This window comes from Eleutherodactylus coqui, chromosome 1, assembly GCF_035609145.1.
Source record: "Eleutherodactylus coqui strain aEleCoq1 chromosome 1, aEleCoq1.hap1, whole genome shotgun sequence".
Taxonomy (NCBI): domain Eukaryota; kingdom Metazoa; phylum Chordata; class Amphibia; order Anura; family Eleutherodactylidae; genus Eleutherodactylus; species Eleutherodactylus coqui.
The window spans coordinates 76,570,964-76,598,810 of record NC_089837.1 but is presented as its reverse complement, the minus strand read 5'-3'; the positions used below and the strand labels follow the sequence as shown (position 1 = coordinate 76,598,810).

General features: G+C 47.8%; 1 protein-coding gene across 3 annotated transcripts in view; it reads right to left on the bottom strand.

The window, feature by feature from the left end:
* KIDINS220 (kinase D interacting substrate 220) overlaps window positions 1-17,289 on the bottom strand; it is a 137,639-nt gene extending 120,350 nt beyond the window's left edge. For all 3 annotated transcript variants that reach the window (XM_066597533.1, XM_066597516.1, XM_066597525.1), the window contains exons 1-2: window positions 17,197-17,289; window positions 2,377-2,516 (exon numbers count right to left, since the gene is read on the bottom strand). In XM_066597533.1, coding sequence (XP_066453630.1) covers window positions 2,377-2,484 — 108 coding nt within the window. In that variant the 5' untranslated portion in view covers window positions 2,485-2,516; window positions 17,197-17,289. The remainder of the gene's footprint in view (window positions 1-2,376; window positions 2,517-17,196) is intronic.
* Window positions 17,290-27,847: the final 10,558 nt, after the last annotated feature.

The following is a 27,847-nucleotide window of genomic DNA, read 5'->3' as shown; positions in this document are numbered from 1 at the left end:
ACTTCTGTCATGTGGGCATGCAGTTCATATAGAGAAGGGGCCAATCCTGCTGCATACAGGAAAGTTGCTGGTTGTTTTGGGAGCTGACACCTATTGGCAACAACTGCAATCTGTGTTCATGCAGCTTGTGGCCATTATCCCTTTAACCCCTTAATGACGCGGCCATGTTTCTTTTTCCATTTTCGTTTTTTCCTCCCCCCCCTTTAAAAAAGTCGTAACTCCTTTATTTATCCATTGGCGTCACTATATGACGGCTTGTTTTTTTGCGGGACGAGTTGTATTTTTCAATGGTGCTATTTAATGTACCGTATAATGTACTGAAAAACTTTTAAAAAATTCTAAGTGGAGTAAAATGGAAAAATAATGTGCTACTTTGATAGTTCAGACTTTTACGGACGTGGCGATACCAAATACATATTTTTTATTTATTATTTAGATTTTTTAATAATAGATATGGCAAAAGGGGGGTGATTTAAACTTTTACAACTTTTTTTTTTCAATTAAAAAAAAACTATTGATTTTTTTTTTACATTACTTTGAAGTCGATACTTTGATCGCTCCTGCAGTATGACGTAATGCTATAGCATTACGTCATACTGCTTTTTGACAGGCAGTCTATCAAGCCACCCTGTGTGGATGGCTTGATAGGCAGTCTGTTAAGGCAGCCCTGGGGCCTTTCATTAGGACCCCGGCTGCCATGACACCTGCACGGCTCCCCCGATCTCACCGCGGGGGCGCCGTGCGGGACCCCCGAACATTGTTCGGGGGATTTAAATGCCGCTGTCAGAATTGACAGCGGCATTTAAATGGTTAATAGCCGCGATCGGCCACGCGGCCGCTCGCGGCTATTGCCCGCGAGTGTCAGCTGTTATAAACAGCTGACGCCCACACTGTATGAAGAGAGGTAGCATCGCAACCTCTTTTCATACATACCCCGTGGCCACAGGGCGTACCGGTACGTCCTTGGTCGTGAAGGGGTTAAGGCCTCTTTACATGGGCGAGAGAGATATCCGCACGAAAAAAGCACAGCGATATCACAGCTCTGTTCCAGCAATTTCTGTGCGATATTGCTGTTTTCTCAAAACAATGTCGCACGACTTTGTAGTGCTCTTTTGCCAGGATTTTTTTTGGGGGGGGGGGGCTTAAACTATAAGCCCTACCCCAAAAATAAGTCCTAGATGCATGCAAAACAACCAAAACAAAAAAAACTGTACATTATCTAACAGGCGCTGTCCGCGCGCACTTGTTTGCAGTCTTCTGCCGCAGCTTTCTGGTCAAGGGCTTTATAAATCCCGCCTCCAGGAAGCGCTGCATTGATTGGTTCTCGAGTGCTGCGATTCAGCCAATCAATGCAGCGGTTGATGAAGCAATCGCAGCCACTCAATGCGATGGTTGCGATAAGTTCTTGGAGTGCTGCATTGAATGGCTGAGCAGCGGCACTTGAGAAACATTCAATGCAGCGCTCAAAGAACCAAATCACAGCCATTACATTAAGAAAAGCGCAGCGGAGCGGACAGCACCTGTTAGATAATGTACTGTTTTGGAATGCAGTTAGGGCTTATTTTAGGGGAAACAGCAGGACTTCCTACTGTTAAAGTTGCATCGTGCCGCACGAAAACCGCGATTTTGTGCAGTGCAACACAAAGAAAGGCTCCATAGGGAAATATGGCTACAAAGCATTGCAAATCGCCGCAATATTCAGCATGCCGCAATTTTTTTTGCAATCTAGCAGCCTACAAAACATGGGCTTCATATACATGCGTTTTGTAGCACTGTTGCATCACTAGAAAATTGCGTGATTTTGTTGCCCGTGCGAAGGAGCCCTAAATGCCACTGGTCATTCTGACAGCGGCATTTATATGCCTCGAATAGTGTTATACAATTAGTGAATTACGGAAACAGTGTAGCGCACTTTGCTATGCTGTTGCCACAGCTCATATTCCCTTTAATGGAAGCTATGGAAACAGCGCAGCACCAACGTGCTTGGCTATTTTCGTAGTTACCGACTGGGTGACCGGTAACTACAGCAGTAGCTTCCCATCTTGGCTATGAAAAGCAGAGGTGGGAATATCCCTTTAAGCCTACAATTTTATTCACTCATTGTCCAAAAAAATTATTCCAATATGTCGCATCAGTCTGCCATATGTAATGCAATACTTCTAGGGGATGATAGGTCTGTACGTACAGCTGCGGACAGAGGCTGTATGGCTTCTTCCTATGGCGCTGAACAGCCTTTATGCATCATCATACAGGCTCAAACCCGAACATCTACACTTTATGTTTTCTTACTTTTTTTTTTTTACTTTTGCAAGACCTCTGTATTAAAAAAAAAAGACAAGTAAAGGCAGCTGGGAGGACAATTTCTGAAGGACTTGCCTCATTTCTTTCATCTACATCCTTGCATTTCTCCAGGACAGCCTTCAGGGCGGCTATGTTGCCCTCTTCCACATATGATAACAGGTTCTGGTTAGCCAGACTTGCCATGGTGAGCGGTTGGGTCTAGAATCGAAGGTAACCTAAGAGGAGAAGAAGAAGAAAAACGCCTTAACATGAGGTCTGAGAATTTACATCAGCATCACAACAGACAACAGGGGGCAGGCAACACAATATACATGATTAGATCTCATTTAAACCACTCTTCCCTCTTCAAGCCAGGAGTCACTTTCGAAAGAACATGGAAGAAAACAGTTAATGACAAGCATTTTTATCAGCCGAGGAACTAGCATTTGTTCATTGGTGGACACGTTCATGCGGGCCAATAAATGGGCAAACAGATGTCCGTGCAAACATTCATACCCGCTTGTCAGACTCTGTCAGAGGGTCTCAGAGAGGTTTTCTGGGCAATAACTATTGATGATCTATCCTCAGGACAGGTCATCAATATTTGTTCCATGCAAGTCTACCACTTGGGATCTCTGCCGATCAGCTGACCCACTGTCCGCGCAACCGAGCCGGACGCCTGCATTGGAGTCCGAGCCCGAAGTGTAACAGAACGCTTAACTGCCATTGATTTCAATGAGAGCAAAGCCCATTAGATCTCCGACTCTAAACACTGATGCAGACATCGGGCTCGGCTGTACTCGCAGTGGGCTGAAGAATCAGCTGATAGATGCGGATCCCGAGCAGCGGGCCCCTGCCGATCCAACTTCTAATGGCCTATCCTGAGGACAGGTCATCAATACTAAATGCCTGAAAAACCTATTTAAAGGGAATCTCTTACATACGTAATTTTTAACTAATTAAAACCAAACAGCGAAACATTTTCAGTTGTCGTAATCGTTTTTCATTTTCTGATTGCATATTTTTTTATTTTATTGCCTGTACATGACCATGGGGACGGCCATCTTGTTTTTGTAGCAAAGATATTCTTTACAGCAGCCTCCAGGGGTTACTGCATTAACTTCTATGGGAGAGTGTTGTGGCCTGTGCAGAAATCACTGTAGACCAATGTGACTAATGTGAGTGGTGAATCCAGGGTTCGCTATATAGAAGGCTTACCTTGTATTGTAATCCTGCTTGGGATAATGAAATGACTGCTGAAAAGTTCTCTCTGCAGATTCTTAGGCTAAGGCCTCCCTCACACAGGCGTTCGCAGAAACGCTACGTTTACTGCAGTTTCAGTAGCATTTTCACGCGTTTCTGACAAGGTTTTGCTACGTTTTCAGCACAGCTAAATACGCAGCCAAGGAAGTTGAAAAAAAAAAATAATACTCCCCTAGCAGGCGCCGTACGGGTCCATCCCGCTGCTCTCCGGCGCTTCCGCAGGCTTGCTTGCAGTTGTCAGAGCAGACAAAGCATCTATTTCGGGTAACGAGGTTGAAAACCCCACCTCCAACAAGAGATTGCTCTGATTGGTTCTTGAACGACGGCTCAGCCAAATCAGAGCCGGCGCTCGATGCACTAATCACAGCCAGCGGCAGAGACCCCGGACGGCGCCTACTAGGTGAGTATTGCTTTTTTCCCCCCCTTCATGTAGTGTAGGTAGGGCGTTCAGCACTGCCAAAAACGCAGCAGCAAGTTGTGCCACGTTTCCAGCAGTGCTGAAAATGCTGCCCATTCATTTCAATGGGCGACGCACAGCTTTTAAAAATGCAACATGCACCGATCGAAAATCGCGGTTGACAGCGGCTGTGTGAACGGCCTCATTGAAAACAATGGGAGCGTTGTACTGCAATTAGCTCTGTGCTGAAAGTGCTGCGGTAATGGTGGTAAAAAGCATTTGCGTGAGGAAGCCTTAGGCTGGCTTCACGCGGTCGATAAAATTGTGCAAGATTTGTGTGTTACGAGACACAAATATGAAGCTAATTCCTTTGAATGGAGCCACACACATGAAAGATGTCTTCCCACATTCCACCTCGATGTACAGCTATGCGGGAAACAAGTCACAGCATGTTCTATCTTGTGCGTGCTCTCACACTGCAGCCCCAACGAGGCCAGCGGCAGCAGCGCACTATGTGTAAGGTGCACGCGATGCGATATCTCCCATTGAAAGCAACGGGAGAAATTCTACGATCCTCTGCCACGGCTATGACAGCTGCGGCGGAGGACCCCTTCATCCCTGAAGTGATGCAAGGCTGTTTTCACAAAAAAACACCTTGCAACCCTGAGGAATTCACATGGATGGCGAGTGCGATATGGGGGCGGAATTCACTGCCCCATATCACGCCCGCCCGTGTGCACTTAGCCTTAATGGCCAGTGTGAGAACTGTAGGATTTTCTAAACATACACTATGTTACAAAAGTATTGGAACTCATGGAAGGTAATGAAATTTGAGGAGATCTTCAGACATTGAGGCAAGAACTGATGGGCCTGTTGGCGTGCACAGATAATGCGTTCTTGTTAGCCCCAAAGATACTTGATGGGACGATATGCAGCAAGCAGGGGTTGGCAGGAGTAGCTCAAGTGGATGTGGCACCTCTAATCCTGACACGGCGGTGGCTACTCAGCCTGAAATGGATAGCTTACACTGCAGGCAGGATTGCAACGAGATCCTTGGTCAGTGAAATTAGAGTTGTTTTCTTTTGTGACGCCAGTGCCTTTTTATGATCTACTCCCTTAGCATATTAAGGAAACAAATCAGATGGCAGTGCAGTAAAACTGAAGGCACACAGTTTACGGAGACTTGGTAACGAATACAGTGTACCGATCTGAGTCATTGCATACAGTGAAGATCACCACACAACAATCTTGGCCGCTCGACCTTAGGCCGGCTGCACACAGGCAGATTTGCACTACGGAATCCGGAGAGGGCATCCACCTCTGGATTCCGCAGCGAGTACCGCCCATAACATGCTATGGCAAATTACGATTTACACAAGTGGAAATCCATTGTCATTTTCCACTCGCGGAGGAGAAATCGCAGCATACTGTGATTCTGTGCGGATTCCGCACGGACAGCTTCTATTGAAGTCAATGGAAGCCATCTGACCAGCGGCCCTTCCGCAATCATTATTGCAGAAAGGTCGCGGGATCCGCAGCATCGCCTAGCGACATTGTCTGAATTGCGTCGGCCGACAGAATCGCAATACAGATCAGAAGTATCCAGACAGGTGCGCAGGGGTCACCAGCCGGGGCCCAGGGTCGGATTCCGCTGTGGGATCCCGCATGCGGAATCCAACCCAATCGTGTGCATTCGGCCTTAAACTCTCAGCCTAAACTGTGGTCTGAGATGTGAGGCACTAGGCTTAAATGGATCCTGACTGAAAATCAGCTGGGCTCTTTCCTCAATTACAACTGGCCCTGTTAGTAAGAAATTGATTTCAAGTAGTGACCGCCCTGGAGGAACTGAGGGGAGATAATAGCGGCCTCTCAGAGGGACCACTAACTCTTGGCTTTTTCTTCTGAAAGCCTCCTAGCGAGGACCTTGTGACCCATAAACCCAACGCCTGCCCTGCAGGACCCGCTGGGTCACTACAGATACAGTCACGTAAAAACCGCTCTCCATGCAGCCACCAAACCCAAACCGCCAAAGTGTGGCCATCCATTCGGAAGATGGTGTCCTGTGATTTAGATGACCACAACACTTCCTTCCACTCATTTACAGTCTAAGGGTGCCTTCCCACCAGCGATAAAAATCACGCAATATGAGAACGAGTGAAAACACATGATTATGAAACCGATGTTTTTCAATGGTTTCATTGCCATTTGCGAGGTTTTTACTCATGCCATGTTGCGTGAAAAAAAAAAAATAATGGCAGCATGTACTTTCTTTCTGCAATATCGCCCATGGTTTTCAATGAGGTCAGCAGCAGCGCCAGTCCTGCTGGAAGCAGCTGTGAAGTGAATCCAAGGGGCTTTCACATGGTGATAAGTGCGATATCAGGCCATGAATCACAGCCCATTATCGCCCTCGCCAGGTTAAAGGAGCCCTCAGAATGATGCTCCAAGCACCAGCGCAGACACCTCTCTGCATTCGCTGCGGTGATGTGTGCAGCCGCTCGTCCATGGTAACCCTTTGCATGCAGTTCTCTACTGATGGTTCCACTGCTAATGGATGTTCGGATGGCCTGCGAGATCTCCTGAGCGAGAGCAGATGATGTATATGATGCCTTCACAGCTTCTACAAGGCTTTGTTGTCCACGTTGTGTCAGTTTACGAGGTCTCCCTGCACCAATCACACCAGATGGTTTTCATCGCCCAATAACATGGCCAACAGTGGATTTTGGAAGGTCCAAAAAGTGATGTTATATCCCATACTGATTGGATGCTCAGATGACATCACACCGCCAGACGCCCGACGGAAGACCAGCAACTCTACATCTCGTGGGGCATCCTGATGGCTTCTGTACTGGGATATACCTGTGTGATACCTCTACCTAATACTTACACATCCAATTTGCATATCCCCCTTCATCTGACAGCAGAGCATTGGTGACGGGCCCAATACATTTGCCCACATAGTGTAGATTGGGTCATCAAAAGTTTTAAAAAAAATAAAGTAAAATAACCAAAAATTCTTTAGAAATGTTTTACATAACTTGATTTATAGAATGAGGTCGTCATCTGGTGATACAATTCTCTTAAAGCTGTCGTAGAAACTTCTAATCTCAGAAATTTGACAGGAGGAGGTAACAAAAAAAAAAAAAAACACAAAAAAAAAAAACAGGCAAATCCTTTAATTTAAAAAATCTGAAGTAAAAAAAGGAAAAACATCTGAACACCAACAGTTACTTGGGCACTGCATCTACACTCAGGAACTCCGACCTAAAACTACTTAAGTACTCAAAGGCTCTACAGCAGTGGTGGTGAACCTATGGCACGCGTGCCAGAGGCGGCACACAGGGCCTTCTCTGCTGGCACACAGAGCCATCGGCCGCTCACCACGTTACTGAATACCGGCAGGGCAGGAAGGACCAATGGCCATGGCAGGTGAGACATGTCCTCAGCGTACTCCCTCACCTTTCCCTGACAGTCTTCCCTCTCTGCCTTGTCAGTGTCCCTGGTGTGCTCCCTTCTTCACTGCAGTGGCAGCCTGGCATCTTCCCTGCCTGACAGCGGTCATCTGCTGTCAGTCCCGGTGGGCCGGCGCGCTCCTTTCTTCACTGCAGCGGTGGGCCGGCATATTCCATGCCTGCTGTGCCACTGTCAGTGTCCGCCGGCGGGACTGGTCCCCCGCTGTCAGTGTCCGCCGGCGGGCCAGCGCGCGGGGGAAACGTACAGCGGCAGCATGCAGGCTGGGGAGGACAGGGGCGGCGGGGGCACATGGCCAAACACAGACGGCATTGAGTGGGACAGCGGGGAGCACAGTGACAGTGGCCACAGGGGGAAGAGGGGCCTGGGAGCACACTGCCATGAGCGTGGCGGGCTGGGAACGCAGTGTCAGCAGCAGCGATGGCCGGGAGCGCTGTGTTATGAGTCTGGGGGCACTGGTGTAACCCTGGAGACCAGACAAAAAGCTTGGCACATGCTGCTGCTAGAACCTGCTTGCAAGTAGCCAATCGAAAGCTAGGGGTGTGACAGGGGCGTTCCTGCATGGAAACCCTGTCACACCCCTAGCTTCCAGTGGTGGCAAGATACACCAGTACCAGTACCGGCAGCACACACTGATGTCACACTGTGTACCTAGGATCAGCGCTAGCAGCAGCGGCGAGTAGAGGAGGATGGGGTATGTATATGGGTCTCAGTGGGGTGTCCCCATTACCGCCGGGGCCGCCGTGGGGTGTCCCCATTACCGCCGGGGCCGCCGTGGGGTGTCCCCATTACCGCCGGGGCCGCCGTGGGGTGTCCCCATTACCGCCGGGGCCGCCGTGGGGTGTCCCCATTACCGCCGGGGCCGCCGTGGGGTGTCCCCATTACCGCCGGGGCCGCCGTGGGGTGTCCCCATTACCGCCGGGGTATGTTTACACGTGGCAGTAATTACTGTGGCTAATTCCGCAGCATTTCCACATCTAAAAAGCAGTCAAAATCTGCACGCTGTCTATTTTGAAGTAGCCCTTTCCTTTTTATAACGACAGAGGTAAAATCATACGTCGTGATAAGCCCCGCCCCCTGACGTGTTGGCACTTTGCGATAGTGGGTTTTGGGTTGCAGTTTGGGCACTCAGTCTCTAAAAGGTTCGCCATCACTGCCCTACAGAATCACAAGTGAGGATTAGTACTGGATGCCTTCCAACATTACCTTGTAGAGCGATAAGCGAGCGGCCCGGACTAACCAGCGGTCAATATTTACCTGGACTGGTGGAATATTTATACAGGACGGCGCTGATAAGAGTCACAATGTCTTATGGAAACACCGTTCAATCACAGATTTGGCTTCATCATTCATTTTTCTTACCATTACCAAATGTTTTCGGCAATGACAAGAAGCAGCGTAGATTCCATGCGCGGCCCCCCGGATGTAACCTGCAGTATAGTACAGAGGAAGTGTACACGACGAGCTAGCCACGGGGCAAGACGTCTCAATGACACCCAAGTCCACATATGTAATCCCCCATTTCCACTCTCAGGGCTTCTTCACACAATCATGTTTGCGCACTGAACACAGAGAATAATTCCTATTGATTTCAATGGGCTTGTTCTCATGAGTGTTTTTTGCGCATGCAGTATGAAGTAGGACCTGCTCTGTTTCCCTGTGCTTTGCGCAGCACGGGTCCCATAGAAGTTTATGGGAGGTGCGCAAATACAGAAGGGTGAAGCACTGTGCAAATGGGCACATCTGGAGGTCAGTAGGTTTAAATACCCATCTAATCCATGGAGGGGTGCGTCATGCGCTTGTGTGAACTGGCCCTCCGTGCGCAAAAAGTACACTACTGTGCGCAGACACGCACGCAAATCTACCACTTCAAACCTTGTTTGTGCACAAATATGAGCGTTTCTGTGCAAAATCTGCCCTTTTACATATTCGACTCAAGTCGGTTAGATACATGGAACAACTTTTTGTTTTTCTTTAAACGATAAACGAGTGGCTGGCACATTCGCAACAGAGAAGACACCAGACAAGTAAGTTGGGGTCATCGAACTCCGCTTTGGGAATCCCGCATGCGTGGTCCGACCCACCCGTGTGCAGGCGCCCTTTAGCAGCGCTCGCTCAGCCCTTCTCAATCACTTCTACAGTAAATGTGAATGACTGAAGCACTTTTTACGTTTGAGCGCACCAACGATTTATCTGCCTGTATAAACTGGCTGCCCAAGAGCGAACAAGAACACTAACATAGCTCTCTCGTTCTGACAATAAGCTGGCTTGGCTAAACAGATCCCAGGACCAACCCGCAATCTTATGTGTAGAGGGGTGCCCCAACCCTTCCGACAAAGATGAGGAGTTGGATTACAACATGCTCCATCCTTTGTTCTTCACTGAAAACACAAGGACACTTGTCCGAGCCGCGTCGGACCGTGGGTGGGGATGTTGGAAGGAGGAATACTTCATGTCCAAGAAAGCAATCTTAGGGTAACAAGAAATCTCATCCGCGTGCTGTAGAATCGTGGAGTGGATTGAACATCCGCATATCAGTGGATGTTCACTGGGGAATTCAGTCCCCCTGTCATACCCGTAGATGTATGGGGGAGGTTAGGGTTCTCCATCAAGCTAGGTTTGTTAAATGGGGTTTCCAGGACTTTAATATTGACGAGGGCGGTTTTAGATATGTGTAGGAACCTCTGGCCACCGGTTTTGTCACAGATGCAGTACTTTTTCTTCCATCCAAAAACCAGGCGAAAAGCAGGTGGAACTCATTATAGTCTAGAAAGTGGAACCATTCATCCGCAGGGATTCCCTTTCCTGCTCCTTTAGAAGTGGAATCCCCAGTGCAGATGTGAAAGCACTCCAAGCCATGCTTAGAACAGGCCAACAATATAATTTCAGTGGGGCTTCCACCTCCCTGTACCCCCGCTGAGGGTCACCAGGGCTCGGATATTGTTCAGACACAGCTGTAGACATCTTGTAGTGGCTAGACCCAGTACTACAGCTTAGGCCACCTGTCCACGGCTATTGCAGACTATCGCCAGCGATATTCCGCCGCCGCCGGGGAGCAGGGGGGCACTGTCAGTTCTCTGTGGAGAGCCAATCTGACAGATAGGCTCACCGCGGAGAATCGCAGCATGCCGCAATTTAGATCCTACAAGAGGAGAATTGCTATGATTCTCCGCTCGGAGACGCTGCAGCTGCGCTTTCCAATGCAATGCTATGGAAAGCGTTCACTGCGTTATCCGTGGCCGGATTAGCGTCGCGGGTAACGCAATGAACAATCGCCCGTGGACAGGCAGCCTTACTGTAACTCACAACAACAAAAAAAATGGATCTGAGCTGCATTACCAGGAACAGCCTCCACAAAATGTACAGCGCTGTGCCAGGTATAGAACGAGAAGTGCGTAGTGCTAGACCGAGCACCACAGCATCTTCAATCAGTCGATCAGTGCCACTAGGAGTCGGAACCCCACCGATTTGATATTGCTGGCCTATTCTAAGGATTAGTAATAAACATTAAAAGGGTTTGTTCAAGATAAAAATAAATGTTAATTGTGCAGAAAGTTCCCTCCATGGCTAAAATAGAGAGCCAATACTCAGTTCTCCCCCAAGTCCCCTACTGTCTCCACTGCGATGCAAGGCCTACAGGCGGCAGCCTCCGATGTCGTAGGTTACTGCAGCCAATGACAGAGGTCAGTGATGACCTATGGGAGGATAGTCTGCAGCATTCATATGTCTCTTGGGAACATTGCCCATATGTGATGGCATACATATACACCCATAGAGAACAATAGGGCTATGGCACTTAATATGCAGTAAATAGAGCATTCGTTTAATATGCACAGAAAATAGAACGCAGCAATCAAAACCGCTAGTGAGCGTTGGACATCAGGAATCAATGTGCGTACACACGCCAAGATAGTACATGACAGTAGCCGGCGTACCACGCAAGTATATCTCGCAGTGCACATGCCATACACAGGACGGCTGATGGGTGCCCGAGCGCCCCACAGCTGTCCATCCCACCAACTGCAAGTGCGCTTTTATTGTGTTCTGTGAATGGAGGCGGAGCAGGAAGTAGATCTCCACCGGGCGCCCGCCTCTATTCACTGCAAACAGGAGGGCAAAGGCTGCTCTCATGCGGGCGGATTGTCATTAGCCAATTGATGCGCACAATAGCACATCGATTTGTCTTACGCCACTCACATCAGTGTTTTGTTGGCATGCACCCTCTTGGCACGCATACATAGGGATTGGTGGCACGCTGGCTCATGTGGTTGTGTGAGCCCGCTCTAAGACTGTTTATACAGGCCGACCGTTGCTTGGCTTTTACTGCTGCTGAAAACTAGTGAAGATCTCTCGCTCGTGCCCCGTCAGCGGCCGTGTGTACACAGGACGACTATCGCACGGATCTGCTGGTTATAGCCATTATTCGGCTGACCACTGCCGCGTGTAAAAGCGACCCTAAAACTAACTCCATTCGAGTGTGTTTTAATATCATAGATCCCTAATTTAGGGCAATTAGATGAGAGCCAGAGTTACAACCGCTGGAGGTAAGCAGTAGAGATGAGCGAACCTACTCGCCCCTTTTTCGCCCGAGCGCCGCCATTTTCGAGTACTGTCGTACTCGGGCGAAAAGATTCGGGGGGCGCCGTGGGTGAGTGGGGGGTTGCAGCAGGGGGGGAGAGGGAGAGAGAGAGGGCTCACCCCTGTTCCCCGCTGCTACCCCCCACTCCGCCACGCTTCCCCCCACCCCTCGGCGCCCCCTGAATCTTTTCACCTGAGTACTGAAGTACTTGAAAATCGCGGTGCTCGATCGAGTAATTACTCAAAACGAGTAGGTTCGCTCATCTCTAGTAAGCAGGCTTTTTTGGGCGAGGCTTTATTTTACACATTAATTTATTATTGGTTTCCATTTTACATTTCCTTGTATATTTATATGTTTTTCTCTATTTTACATTTCCTTGTATATTTATATGTTTTTCTCTATTTTACATTTACCTCAGGCGATTTAACAGTTAATACGAGTAAAACATTATAATGGCGCATGACCTCCCGATCTGTGGCGGGTCACACAAGTCACACGGAGCTCTGTTGACACTGCAAAGAAGCCATCAATCACTTTATTGAGACTGTTTACCCCAAGGGCACAGCGCTGCCCGCCATCGGTGGTGGAGCCACTCTAGCTGTACTTCCAAGAATGAGGAGTCACATATGGGGAGCGGTCATTGAGGGCGACACCAACTGTCAAGCTGCTGGCGCTTTTCTGTCCAAACTTACCCCAAGGCACTCCAACGTTGGGGCGGCGGGGCACTTCCAAACCGGCCCCTGTGAGAGCGGCCCCAGACTTCTCTTTAGTTCAGTCACTTTGCATTTTGTTAATTGACAAAACCAAAACTATTAACCCTTCTATTTCTGAACACATTCTCACTTTGTGGCCGCTCTATGAGACAGCTCTCTGCTAGCTCTCACGTGACAGCGCGGGAGCACAGGGATGACTGTCGGGCATCGTCTGCCTGACAGTCGTTCCGTGTAAATGGACCTTAACATTTTGCATTGACAGAAATATTCACACCCTGGGATTTGTAATGGGAAGAGGCGGGGCAGGGGCGGAGCTAAGTTCCGAGAATTAGCCCCGCCTCACCTCTCCCTATTGCAAATAGTGTAGAGGGGCGGAGAGGAGGCAGAGAGGGGGGCAGGAGCTCAGTTCCTGCACTTGGCTCTTCCATCCCCCACCCCCTGCACACGAGGACAACGTATATCGGCTCAGCGTAAAAACCGAGCCGATATACGTTCGTGTGACTTCACCCTCAGCCAAATGCACATGGGCAGAAAATCCGTGGTGAGATTTCACATGGAATTCCCGCCGTTGCACGCAGCCATAAGATTGCACTGGTTTATGCAATCCTATGCAGACAGCTGCGATTTGTCCTATTTCAGTGCCAGCCCAGTTACCAGGGGTGGAGCATCAGAAGCACTCACACACAAACAGACAGACAAGTGGTCGTTAGCAGTTTGGAGTGCAGAACAATGGGGTAAACATTTTTATTAGTACATGGCAACAATGTAACCAAATGTAATGTAGTGAAAGGGCTAATGCCCACGGACGGATTTCTGCGACGGAAACCGGCGGCGTTAATCGGCAGCTATTAGGTTATATTGAACCTAACAGCTCAATGTTCACAATGCGGAATTCTACCACGGAATTCCGCGCAGAATGCTCTAATTGCCGTGGGAAAACGTAAGGCCAGCTTCCATTGTAGTCAATAGAAGCCGCCCGCCAGCACAGTGGAAGTATCGAAGTATCGCGCGATTACGTGTCACCGCCCACCGTCGAAGCGTCATGCTAATCAGATCCGGAGAGGCAAGTATAATAATAATAATAATAATCTTTATTTGTATAGCGCCAACTTATTCCGCAGCGCGTATGGGGTCTTTAGGGGGATGCTGTGTCAGACTTGGCTGCGATATTCCGCTGGCGGAGTCCGACACGGCCATGGGCATGGGGCCAAAGGGTCGGAAGACTTTCTGGACCTACTGTAAATATTTCTTAAGGGAATATGCGTTTCTACAAGATATGTGATAACTATCTGATCTGTGGGAGTCTGACTACTGGTAAACTCACCAATTATAAGAATGGGGGGTGAGGGGGCTCTGAGGGCGCTTGAATGAAGGGTGGTCCCATGGCCTCAGTAGTGAGATTGCTGAGCGCTTGTACTCCGCTGTCTCCAGCAGCTCCATTGAAATTGATGGAGTTCTAGTGTGCATGCATGACCATCACTTCACGCATTGGGGTCCATCATGGCCCCAGCAGATAAGGGTCTTTTCACAAATACAGATTATCCCCCCCCCCCCCCCAATGTAAATGAACGCTAATCAAAAAGAAAGTCGCTCATGCCTGCTTGCTGTCGTTTGTCACCATAGCCCAGCTGTACATCTCCCTGTTCACCACTAGGAGATACACAGCTCATCAGCTGAAAATCAACGATCGAGCTGATTGTTGGCCTTTTTACACTATTTTAAAGATTTGTGGCTGAAAATTGGGCCATGTAAAAGGGCATTAAACATCTTTTGTAGAATAACCCCTTCAACCCCGGCCGCACTGTTCCCGGAAGAAGCGGCGGATGGTCATGTGCGTACATTATGCATGAGACCGTTCAGCCAATCACAGGCTTCGGCAGTGATTCCTCCATGGCCACTGAAGCCTGCGAGTGTGTAATGTAGGACCATCCACCATTTCTTCCAGGTTCCCTGCGGCGGGCATCGGGATGGGCAAATATGACATTTTTGTTCATTTTAGGCCCTTTAAACTTATTTTTTTTATCTCCGGAAACCAGTTTAATGGCCCGTCCTCACTATCCTTGTTGTACTGATCGGGGACAGTCATCCCTCATCTTCAGGACAGACCATCAATTAGACGACCCCTGGAGAGTCACCCCTTCCTCCCCGATGCAAACACATCCTACGGACGGACGCCATAACTTCTTCTACATCAAACACGTCAGATCATCAAGTACATAACAAGATGTACTATTACATGTACCGCCATACCACCAACCTTACAGGGGGGGGGTCCGGGACCCTGCAGGCTGTCAATAGCCGATCAGGAAGGGCTCACGTCTCACAGCCGCGCCCATCACATGATATTAGACCCGCTGTTGTTACAGACAGCTCCATCCACCATGCAGCTGCCCGGTGGTGCTCCTGAGCGGTGAACCCACTAATTGTGGCCTACCTGATAGATCACTAGAATTTGGGGATTTTATTAACGGCCCATCCTCAGGAGAGGTCATCAGTAGATGATCAGCGGGTCCACTGCTCAGGATTCCGGCTGATCGGCTGATTCCAGATGCTGCTGTCACTAAGGAAGCAGATAGCGCTGACCAAAGCACAGTGGTCTGGGTTGGTATTGCAGGCGCAGCTCCTACTGAACTCAAGGCATTACCAAGGTGGGCTGCCGCACTACAGTGTGATCCGTTGCCTGCGTTGTCCGTGGTCAATCGGCAAATGGGTGGCAGACCCCCACCGATCATGTATTGGTCCCCTCTCCTGAGAACAGGTCATCAAAAGTACAAGTCCTGGACAACCACTTTAATGTCCTCTAACGAACAATTATGGGGCACAAGTGTTCCTATGAGCGGTCGCCGCCCGATAATCGCCCGTGACATCAGCTGAAGAACACGCAGACGCTTGTTCGTTGGCGACTTTCAGTTTGCCCGACTCAAAGGACAAACGTCCGGACAGCCTTGTGGAGCAGACAGCCCCAATCACGGTCAATGCCGTCCATAGAACGAGTCTCAGTCTGTCTGAATGAAACATAAGCGAGCGCCATTCGTCACACGGATCGATCAGCGCCTTTCACGCCGGGCCGTCAATTCAGCAGACGTAAGAGGAACATTACGGAGGACAGTAACCCCCCCACCCCCACTTCTGTGGAGACCAGCCAGCGCCCCCCAGAGTACGAGCCAGGAAGCAGGATTAGTGCAGAGCGGTGACGGCAATGTCACCAGCTCCTCCGAGACGGAGATCAGCGGCCGCCCCTCTTCCAGCTTTGTCTTACATGACATTGAGATGTGACTGACACACAAAGAAGTACAGCTCTGAAGGCAGAGGCGGGCGCGGCGCTGCGGGGGTCATCCTCTAAACGGACGACGCAAAATATACAGTATGCAACAAATAAATACAAAAACACCAAATAGGGAGGAGGACATCAATGAGCCGCGCCCAGAGGAGACCCGGGGGAGGGGGCGAGCATCAGCACGGATGGAGCAGAGCTGAGTGTGTCATTTAACTCTTCGCATGCTGACGACTTTCAACAGCTCGGTTGTTACTCACCTTCACAAGGGCGAATGCATGAAAAACGGACAATATCAGCGCAGATTTGCGAGCTCAATTAGCTTTTTTTTTTACCCGGCCGCGTGTTTTTCGTGCGCAAAAGAAAAAAATACAAGGCGGCCCAACCGACATCGCTGTTTTTTTTTTTTTATCCTCACCGCCTCCTGGTAATATGTTTACAAATAGCTGCATTTTTTTTCGCTCTCATGGACTTTTCACGGCCATGTTTGGTCCGAGAATATAAACCAGAATAGAACGCGCCGCCATTTGTTTTTTCTTACGTAGATGGGTCGCATGAAAACCGAACATCTGAAGACACTGAATGTACTTTAAAAGGCCCCTGTGAGCCAGTCAGCAAAAAATACGGACGGCGCACGAGCGGAAAATACGCCTGTGAGAATGGGCGCCAAGAAGAAACAGAACGCACATGATAAACTGCGCCAAACAACCTCGGCTCTGCTACATCTATAAGTAGGTGTGAGAGTCAGTGTGTAAGGAAGGGCAGGGGTCAACATAGGTTGGGGGGCCGGGACAGCGCCAAATGTCAAGGCCATGGAAACAATCAATTAAAAAAACGACGACCCCTAAAGGGACGGCGAACGGCGAGCTTGGTTGGAGGAGCAATTCTAGTAACAACGCGCCAATTGTACAAAGTCCAAAAACAATCCAAAAATACATTTATAGGGGTCGGAAAAAGCACCGTAAACAAATGTCATGTGTATATATATATATATATATATATATATATATATATATACACACACACACACACACAGATGGATACATGCATGTAAACACACCAACATACAGGAAATGATCAGTAAACAACAAGTAGATACAATAACCTCCTGATGACATAGCGGACAGGCAGCCCCTCCCCCTCCTCACAGGACACGACGGCAGTGATGGCCACCCACCCCCGGTTACTGCGAGCCGTTTCACACCCTCCTCCCCCTCACCGGGAACACGGAGCTCCGTCACGGCTCTCAGCTTCCGAACGTCACAGCGGAGCTCATCGGCAGGTCGCCATCTTGTCTCCCCGGCAAGCAGACAAGTGGAGAGCGTCACGTGATGTGGGACAACAGTGGCAGCGGCGAGTGGGAGGGGCCACGGTGACAGACGGCTAATGGCTGTGGGGAGGGGCGTGGCCAGTCGGGTTATACGTCAGCGTTGGGCCGGGCCTTGTTTCCGGCTGAGAGCTTGAGCTTGTTGCCATGGTAACTGAGTGCCGTGTGATGGAGTCAGGGATGTGCTTACTGTGTGATGGAGCTGTGCTGTAGTGCAGTGTCATGGAGCCATGCATTGTTTCTTCCATTAGGTCCCCTTCACACTGCCCTAGTTTTTGGTATGGAACACGTGGGCCATAACATCAGGGTGCCCCCATATAGATGATGTACCCCTATAGGCGCACGTGTCTTTACCTCATATTAGGCCATGTTTTCCAGACCGTAATATGGCGCTAATGTAAATCTGTGTATCTGTACACTTGGTTTTACGAGCACAGCTTGCGCTACTTTTGTCCATTTTTGCTTTTGTATTTACGTACTTCGCTGTTATTTGGTTTTGGGTAAATATGGAACCGTAGAAAATAAAGCCGATGACGGCAAATACGGAGGTCAATAAACGCTGAAATACGGAGGACGGACAGCTGCCGCGCTACCTGTAACACCTCATAATGCGCATCCGTATTATTACTGACGTGCGACAATAGGCTTGCCTGTGTTATAGTAATAATATATGTATTCTATTGTGTGTATATTTATATATATATATATATATATATATATATATATGTATATATCTTATGTTTCTCACATCATCCTAGGTAAACACACACACATATATATTAGTATATCTACCTTCCTAGGACATAGCTAGCAGTTAAATGGTTAACTGGTTCAATATTGTACACTGGTGTGTGTTGGATTCTTGTGCAGTGTTTCCCACACACGGTTCCCAGAATTTAGCACTGCCTCCAGATGTGTTTCTCACAAGAAAGACCTAGGATGCCCACCGCTCATAGGGGAAGAGCTGCTTCTTACCCCCTCCCTTGGATTCCTTGGTCCAGGCAGGGATATTGAAAAAGTCTATTCTAGTTTTGGTTCCTAGAAATTACATTTTAGTAGCAACATACACCTTAAGGCGTTGACATATGTTAATCATTAGAGTCATTACATACTAAGCCAATCCTGAGTTCTTATGATTCCAGGGGCGTGTACTCCAACTGATGCCTCATTTCCATCTGTACCATGATGATAATAATAATAAACCATAAGTGTAGTGATGGTTGACTCACATGGTGTCAGACACAGTGACCTTGCATACCTGCTACTTCTCATTATAATTCATTTGGAGCAGGACAGTGAAGTCTAGAGAAAAAAAACATAAATTTTTCCTATAACACCTGAAACTGGTGTGTCGTGCCAGAATGGGGGGTGGTAATGGCGGCGGCTCTGCTATTCCCCAAAACGGCAGCGCCAACAGATTATTAGGCGAAAGACTTTAAATGATGATCGCTACCCGTGATCGAGTAAGGAATGATGCTAACAAATCAGTTTGTGACGCCAGCCCCTGCACCGGCTCCAGGCAAAAATAAAATAAAAATGGATAAAATGAATGTTGGGGCATAATCCTTTCCCTGGAGGATGGTATTAGTGTGGTACTTGTAGTGTGGGTGTTACTGTGGCAAGCATGGATTCCAGGAGGCAGGAATGAACTGTAAACTACCCATCTACTGCTTTGAGAGCAGTCCTCAATATTATAATTCATTTCCTGAGGTAAACCATTCCATATACAAGGGCAGGAACCACATCTGTGCTCTAATTGTGTTTCTTGTCTTTTGTTGGTACTCGCACTACTGCCTTCTTGCCGCACTGAAGGTCTTCTCCTCCTGCTCTAATCTTTATGTCCTCTCCCTTCAACGTCTTCTCCTCACATTCTCCCTCTTTCAACTGCCAGCATACGCACACTTAAAATTACTCTGACTGGAATTCCTCCACCAATCACAGACCTGTTGCTGGGTGGTGAAATACCCAATTAAAATAATGCTCCTAACAGCCAATCAGAGGGAGGCTGCAGGTTGTCTGGCAGCATAAATAATTAGTAATTAATATACAACATTTACTTTAAAGACACATGCACATTTAAATAACATAAGCACTATTACTTTCTGTAGTGCTCAACTCTGGGCCACTCCACTGGCCTAAGTCTAATTTTCCACTGGCGAGAGTGATATCTCGCTTGGGAACGTGCGATGTCCTCGCGGTTTTGAGGCGTTTTTATGTCAACAGCACCGCTCATTACTTCAGGGAAGTAGGTCAGGAATGCAGTCTTTTCTAGGCTTTATTCCCATGAGCGCATATCGGCCGCCGTTTTCACGGCCGGCCGATATACGCTACGTTGGGAGAGGAAAATCTTGTGAACGGGTACACAAATCAAACGTTTGTACGCCTGTTCAGATGGCCAGGTGTTCACCAGGCCATCGCCCATTTCCCCTCCCTCCCCATCGCAGGCTCACCTCTCATTCCTCCCCGCTCGTTCTGTGCAATGGGAGGGGACGGGACAGGGCGTAGCTAAGCACCGGTCCACCCTGCCTCCTCCCATTGATGGCTATGGACAAGGGGCGGGAGAGGGTGGGTGCTTAGCTACGCCCATGTCCCACCCCTGTCCATAGCTATCAATGGGTGGAGGCAGGGCAGACCATCAGTTAGCTCCACCCCCTCCCGCCCCCTCCCATTGCACAGAACGTGCAGGGAGGAACGAGAGGTGAGCCTGCAATGGGGGGAGGAGAACAGAGGGAGGGAGTTTAGCAGCCACAGTGCTAAACTCCCTCCCACCTACAGCCGCTGCCATGGGCTCCGAGCCCATAGAGTAGCCGACATATTCCCGCCCAAAAGATAGTTTCAAGACTATCTTTTGGGCCGGACGTAAAAACAACCGGTGTTATATTGGCCCGGCCAGGCGTTTTTACGTCTCAGGAATACGGCCATGTGATCTGATGCATTGGAATCCAATGCATCACATCACAGCGTATATCGTCCGGCCGTGAAAACGGACGTCCGATATGCGCTTGTGGGAAAGAGCCCTTAGGGAGAACCTAGAAGGTGAGTGAGCAAAGAGACTTATAAGGCAATTCATGCTCCTCTAGGTAGTATGCAAATAAGGCAGGCTTCACACGGCCGTGACGGGCTCTGCCGCGGAATTGTGCGGCAGAGCACGTCACGGCGCCCCCCAGAGACCCCAATACTTACCTGCGGATCCGGCGTCCCAGGTCCCGTATGCGCGCGCATGCGCAATAGAGCGAGTGACGCGCCGTAGCGTCATGTGACGCACTGGCTGCGTTATATGACACGCCCACAGCATCACATGATGTTCCGGCTGTGTCATATGACGCGGCTGCGGTAGGCGGGGAAGCGGTTTCACGCTATCTTCCGCTGTGCTACAGCGGAAGATACTGTGACGGACGGCTTCCATTGACTGCAATGGAAGCCGTCCGCGCGTACACCAGCGGCAAATAGTGCATGCCGCGGGTGAGGACGGGTGATTTTCCGGTGCGGAATTCCGCGGTGGAAGCATTGTGCTATTAGGTTCAATAGAGCCTAATAGCTGCAAGCAACGCAGCGGATTTCCGCCGCGTACTACGCGGCGGAAATCCGTCCGTGGGAAGGAGCCCTAAGGGGGATGGAAGAATGCCTCTGCAGCGCCACCTTTTGGAAAGCAGCAGTGATCGGATATCGCCCTCTCCAGTGTGAATCCACCCTTAGGCAGAAGCAGATGTAATTTAATCATTGACATCTACCCTCATTCTTGAGCGGTGTCCTCTTTATTGTTTACATGAAACAACCCCCAGCAAAAACACTGCGTGTGAAAGTGGCCTATAGCCGGCTGTACACGACCGGGTCGGATTCCGCATGTGGGGACCTGCATCGGAATCCGGGTGTACCTGACATTCCTCTTTTTTTCCTGTATTGCAGATGATCCACACGGTGAACCGTTGGACATGCGCAATACAGTTTGTTTGTTTCTTAATCCCTGCTTTTCCCAAGCAGGTCCCTTCGATCTTTCCACAATGTCATTATGGAAGGGCCGTGGGTTGGACAGCTTCCATTGACTTCAATGGAAGCCGTCCATGTGGATAGTTTCTTTCGACCACAATTTGTCTCTTCAGAGATGGCCACTCAGATGTCTTTGGCTATTTGCTTTTTCATATCCATAATATAGATATTATAATCCATTGGACTGAGAGCAGCTGAATGTAAATGAAGCTTATGCTGCTGTACATTCAGGAGAAAGGGAGGCCGCAAAGGGGACACCAGTGCTTTGGGGGTGCACAGGGGGACACCAGTGCCTTGGTAGGGCCACGGGGAGGTGGGGGGGATACTAGTGCTTTGGGGGTGCACAGGGTGACATCAGCTCTTTGAGGGTCCACAGGGTGACATTGCTACTTTGAGGGGCCATAGAGAGACACCAGTGCTTTTAGAGGGCCACTAGGGGGACAACCGTGCTTTGGGGAGCACAGGGGGGTACTTCACTGCTTTGGGTTGGATACAGGGGGAGCACTAGCACTTAAGTGGCTACAGGGGGGACAGCAGTGTTATTGTTGTACCACAGAGTTGGGTACTCCAGCACTTTCTGTGATGATTATAGTGTGAAATAAGGTTTAATGTGATGTATATGTGTGAAAAGTTATGATGTTACACTGCTCATATTTCTCACTGAATTATGTGTTCTGGTAATATCCTCCAGCCCCTGATGAGAGTAGGTCACCTAGCAATAGTCAGAGGAGTAGTTAGTCAGATGTAGAGGGCCTGTGATTGGTGGAGTCCCTTGATAGGCTTGGTTAGTGTAACAGTACGAAAGGAGAGAGTGGGCGGCGTTGAATCAGTCTTCCAAGTCCAGAGCTAAGCTTGAGCGTGAAAGAGGCCGGGGAGGAACAAGGAGAAAGTCAGTGCAGTGGGAAGTGAAACATCTAAAGTGTGAGTACGTTTTGGTAACTGAGAAGAGGGAGAAAAGAGGAGTGAAAAAGGAGTTATGAGAGAGGAAACTAATTCAGCCAGAGATAGGCACAGCCAGTGAGCGACTCTGGAAGGAGAAACACAGAGAATGAATGTAGTTCTCAGCAACAAGCTCCTGAGAAAATACAGAAATAATAAATGCCTGCAACTGTAACTGTTTCTTCCAAAGTCATCTAATGTGAACTGCATGAGGGTCTACCTCTATTTCTGTTAAGTTCTCCACATTTTTCATTTATTGTTTTGCTTGGAATGGGTCCCAACCCGTACATGAGCTGGCATCACAACAAAACAACACCTTGCCCTACCGACTCCGTGTGGGGTATGACCATCTTGCCCTACCCGACCCCAGCGGGCAGCAACAGACCATAACAACTGCCAATTTGCCACTGTGCAACGCAACGGGCCAGACTACATTTTTCTAACATAGGGGAGCAACAGAGCCACCGTGAGTACCATGTTAGTTCCCACTGCTTCGCCCCTCTTAGTACTGCGCCCGATGCCACACTATGGAGGGCCACTTATTGCACACTAGTATTATGGGGGAGGGGGGTCCTGAAAGGTTCATTAGGGATAGCAGCAGGACGGTAAAGGTACCAAAAGCTGCTTAATCTTTGAGCAACAACTTGTTTGCAGTGAGTGGAAGATAACACGGCAGAACGATCTCTGATGCGCTCCATCTCTATCCACAGAATGACTATCGCTTCCATGTAAATCACAGTAGCATTAGCTGCTGGGACAACACCCGACAGTCGTCCATGTAAATCGTGTAAAAAGACCTTTAGAGTGTGCAGATACGAGGCATGGCTGGGGGAGCCTTTATTTACAACTGGTATTTTCCTATTATATGGTTGCTGCATTATTTAAAGGTATCCTTGAGCGACACTGCTGGATCTGAACCCGCCTCATACTGTAGATATGCTGCCTCTGATATTATTCTGTTTAATGGGTGGGGCACTTCTAAGTTTTGCTATGGGTCACCATGATTTAGAGTTACACCCTTGGTTGACATAATATTTTTAGTACAAATTTCTGCATGTGTGTTATGACCAGCAGGAATTCTCCCAAAAGCAAAAGTAACCCAGTACATCATGTGCGCACCCCAAATATAATGACATTTTATTAACAAACAATACTGATTATTAACCAACCTAGAAAGAGGCACAAATATGATAAACATCACTGAGTAGCAGCAAAATGTGAAGTCACAAGCAAGCGATGATGTATACGCAATAGAATATACATAAGATAAAGGGCAAATGCTCTATATATTACACACTGCTCAGATTAGTGTTCCCAAAAGGATACATGTGTATTAATAATGTCCGCATCTCAATTATGGTTATGACATCCAGTATTATAATTAGGAATAGGTTCAGCTCCCACCCAACCACAAGAACCCTTTTACACGGGCCAATAAATCGTTCAGATTCCTGCTGTTCGGTGTAAATGCATGCCCCGACTGAACGACGAATGTGAATCTGTTCACTTCCCGTTGGTTTTTCAATTATTGTAGGCATAAAATATTGGCCCATGTAAACAGGCAGTCATTCATATATTTTAGAACCCTAATCTGGGCAATGTGCAATATATTGAGCATTTGCATTTTATCTTATGTATATTCCATTGGACAGACCATCAGGAGATTTGGTTTCCAGTACCACCTCTATGCTGACGACACCCAGCTATACACCTCCTCCCGGGACATCACTGCGACATTCCTCCAGATCGCCACTGACTGTCTGTCCGCTGTCTCTAACACCATGTCCTCTCTTTACCTAAAACTGAACCTCTCAAAAACTGACCTACTGGTGTTGCCGCCCTCTACTAACCGAACTCATCCTGACATCTCCATCTCAGTGTGTGGCGCCACCAGAACTCCCAGACAACATGCCCGCTGCCTTGGGGTTATGTTCGACTCAGATCTCTCCTTCACCCCCAACATCCAATCTCTGGCCTGAACATGTCAGCTGCACCTCAAGAACATCGCAAGAATCCGCTCTTTTCTCACTGTGGACATGCTAAAAACACTCACTGTTGCTCTCATCCATTCTCGGCTCGATTATTGCAACTCGTTGCCGATCGGCCTCCCCTGCACCAGACTCTACCCTCTCCAATCTGTCCTGAATGTGGCAGCCAGGCTCATCTTCCTGTCCAGCCACTACTCGGATGCCTCTGCCCTGTGCCGGTCACTGCACTGGCTACCCGTTAAATACAGAATTCAATTTAAACTCCCCACCCTCATCCACAAAGCGCTGCACAGCACCACCCCGCCCTACACTGCTTCCCTCATCTCAATTCACCACCCAGCCCGCGCCCTCCGCTCTGCGAATGAAATCAGACTGAGTGTCCCTTTAATTCGAATCTCTCATTCCCGCCTCCAAGACTTCTCAAGAGTAGCATCAGTCCTCTGGAATGTGTTACCAATAAATATCTGGGCAATCACTGACACGATAAACTTCAGGCGTGATCTAAAAACGCACCTCTTCAGGGAGGCATACCACATTCCCTAAACCAAACCCCTCTGTACTCCGCCTGATAACATGCTCTCTGTCCTACTAACTGCAGCTCCTGTTAGCCGTAATCAACCGGCATCTGCAGTCATCCCGATTCCACCACTATACGTCCTGACCATTGTCTGTGTGTATAGCATCCCTCACTCTCCACCTCCCCATACCGTGCACATCTCCAGCCCTTTACCTTCTGTATCACCCCATTACTTGTAGTATGTAAGCTCGTTGGAGCAGGACCCTCACCCCTACTGTTTCCACCAATTGATTACTTCATGTAACCGTGGATTTGTTTTATTCCCCCTGTATTGTAAGTGCTGCGGGATATGTTGGCGCTATATAAATAAAGATTATTATTATGTACACCGTCGCTTGCTTGTGACTTCTCGTTTTGTTTTTAATCAGTGTTGTTTGTTAATGAAATGTAAATATTTTTGATGTGTGCATATGATAAAGGCCGAATGCATACGGCTGAGTCTGATGTCGCAGCGGAATCCAATCTTGTGTCTGGCCGGTGACCCCTGCATACCTGCCTGGATTCTTCATAATCTGTATTGCGGATGTGCCGGACGGATTCCACAGCCTGTCCGCAGTGTCATTTGCGAACTTACAGCAAATTGGATAGCTTCCATTGACTTCAGTAGAAGCCGTCCGCGCTGAAACAGTACATGCTGCGATTTTCCCTCCGCGAGTGGAAAATAACAATTGGTTTTCAATAATTTGTTCATGGGCAGCATTGCTATCTAATAGTAGGGCAGCGCTTAGCAGGGAAGCGCATACACACACAGCAGCTTATTAAGAAAAGTCATCTGAAAAGTTAGAGATGCTTTAAGTATCCCTGACTTCTGCATTGCGGTTGCTGGTGATAACAGTAACAACATGCATTTTAATCCAGAGTTTACCTTGTTCTAGTCTGTGTGGACTTGTTCCTAGGGTTATGTCTAGCCCAGTCTTGTTGCCTAGCCTGTCGTTTTGTCTGCAAATCCTTGTTCTTACCTATCCAGCCTTGTTTCATTATTTAGCTTGCTTGGTTAGCTTCCTGTCTCAGTTCTAGTGTCTTTTTGTTCTCGGGGATGGTATTTCAAAGAGGGTTACCAGGAGGGATAAGTGAGGTCTACTTCGGGACAGTGGTGTCTGGTGTTAAAGTCAGTATCAGGGAGAGATTAGGATATGACATAGGGAGAGGTTGCATTAGGGTTAGGATTTTTCTGGTTTCCATACCATCTGCTCCATCATTGTCTGGTTACCATCATCTTCTACCCTAGTCATTTAATAGTGAGTCCATAGTTTTGTATTTGTGTTTTCAATTGGGTTAATAAGTATTTCATATCTGTTATTCTTGCGTAGTTCCGTTGTCACACTATTCAGCTCTACCGTAAGTCCTTGGGGTATCAAAGTACTAGGAGACATGGTTTTTAGCCAGGAAAGGCAACTGCTATAGTCCAGTTCTGCCATTTAGTGTCCAGCTGGTGTCGTTACAATATGATATGCACTATGTTCCCCATTTTCCCACCCTTGTCCTTTGTGCACTAATATAGGACATGGAGTAAATATAATAATACAAAAATTGTTGAAATTTCATATCTTTAATAAAAACCCTGTGGTAGAGACTGTTTGGCGTGTTCTTCTTTTAGCTGTTTGCATGATACTTACCATTTTGTGCAAATTATATTCTGTTGAGTCGTTTTGTGATCTTGCTTGTTTTTGCTTATTGAATGTTATGAAAGTCATGTAATAACACTATTTTGACCTTATTGATTTGTGTGATGTCCCATATGATTGTAGATTAGCTGTGTTGTTGTGACATACAAATGGGATAATTCTGTATGTATTGTAAAAGCATATATCCATAGTCATTGGGGGAGGGGCAAACTATTTACATTTATCGTGTTATTCTGGATAGACACAGGCTCTGAAGGCAGCCATGTTTGACCTTATCATTATACAGTGGGTTCGGATATTCTTCAGACCCTTTCACTTTTTTACATTTTGTTATGTTGGCCTTGTGCAGATTAAAAACATTCAGGTTTTTCCCCATCATTCTGCACTCAATACCTCAAAATGACAAAGTGAAAACAGAACGTTAGAAATCTTTGGAAATTAAAAAAATTAAAACTAACATAGTAACATAGTTTGTAAGGCCGAATGAAGACAATGTCCATCTAGTCCAGCCTGTCTATCCTCCTGTGTTGTTGATCCTGTGTTGTTGCATTCTGACATAAGTATTCTGACCCTTTGGTATGACACTTGATATTTAGCTCTGAGGCCTCCCATTTTTCTTGATCATCTTTGATCATGTTTCTAAACCTTGATTGGACTCATCTGTGGCAAATATAGTTGATTGGACATAATGCTATAAGACACACCCCTGTCTATATAAGGTCTCACAGCTCACAATGCATATCAGAGCCAAAATCAAGCCATAAGGAGGAAAGAACTGCCTGTAGAGCTAAGACAGGATTGTGTGGAGGCACAGATCTGGAGAAGGCTACAAAAACTGAAAGTTCCCAAGAGCCCAGGGTGTGGATACTTATTTCAATGCAAAATGTTAATTTTCTTTTCTTTTTTTTAATTAACAAAGATGTCTAACATTCTGTTTTCACTTTGTCACCATGGGATATTAAAGTGGGGTAAAACTAGAATTTTCTTGTCAATTTGTACAAGGCTACAACATAACAAAATGTAAAAAAGTGAAGGAGTCTGAAGACTTTCCGAACCCACTGTATACCCAAACAAGTATAACAAGACTGAAAATAAAAATTTAAAAAAATGTTGGTAATCTTTCCCTTTAAGCACTGTACAAATCTTTATTTACAGTTTATAAAAATAATGATTTTAACTGAGTATTTGATGAAAGCGCACGGTAAGTATGATACTGCCATTACATCCGAACCATCGTAATGTTCATAGTCAGCTTTCTACAATCAATTATTTAAACCAGTAATGTAGCATAAAGCACAACAAATTACTCATTTCAGTCCCATAGGATTGTACGCACTTGGCTTGAAACATGAATGAAGAAGAGGAGGGGGTCGAATAGGACATGACAAGAATAGATGGAGGCGAGGAACACTAGGAACCCACTGTGA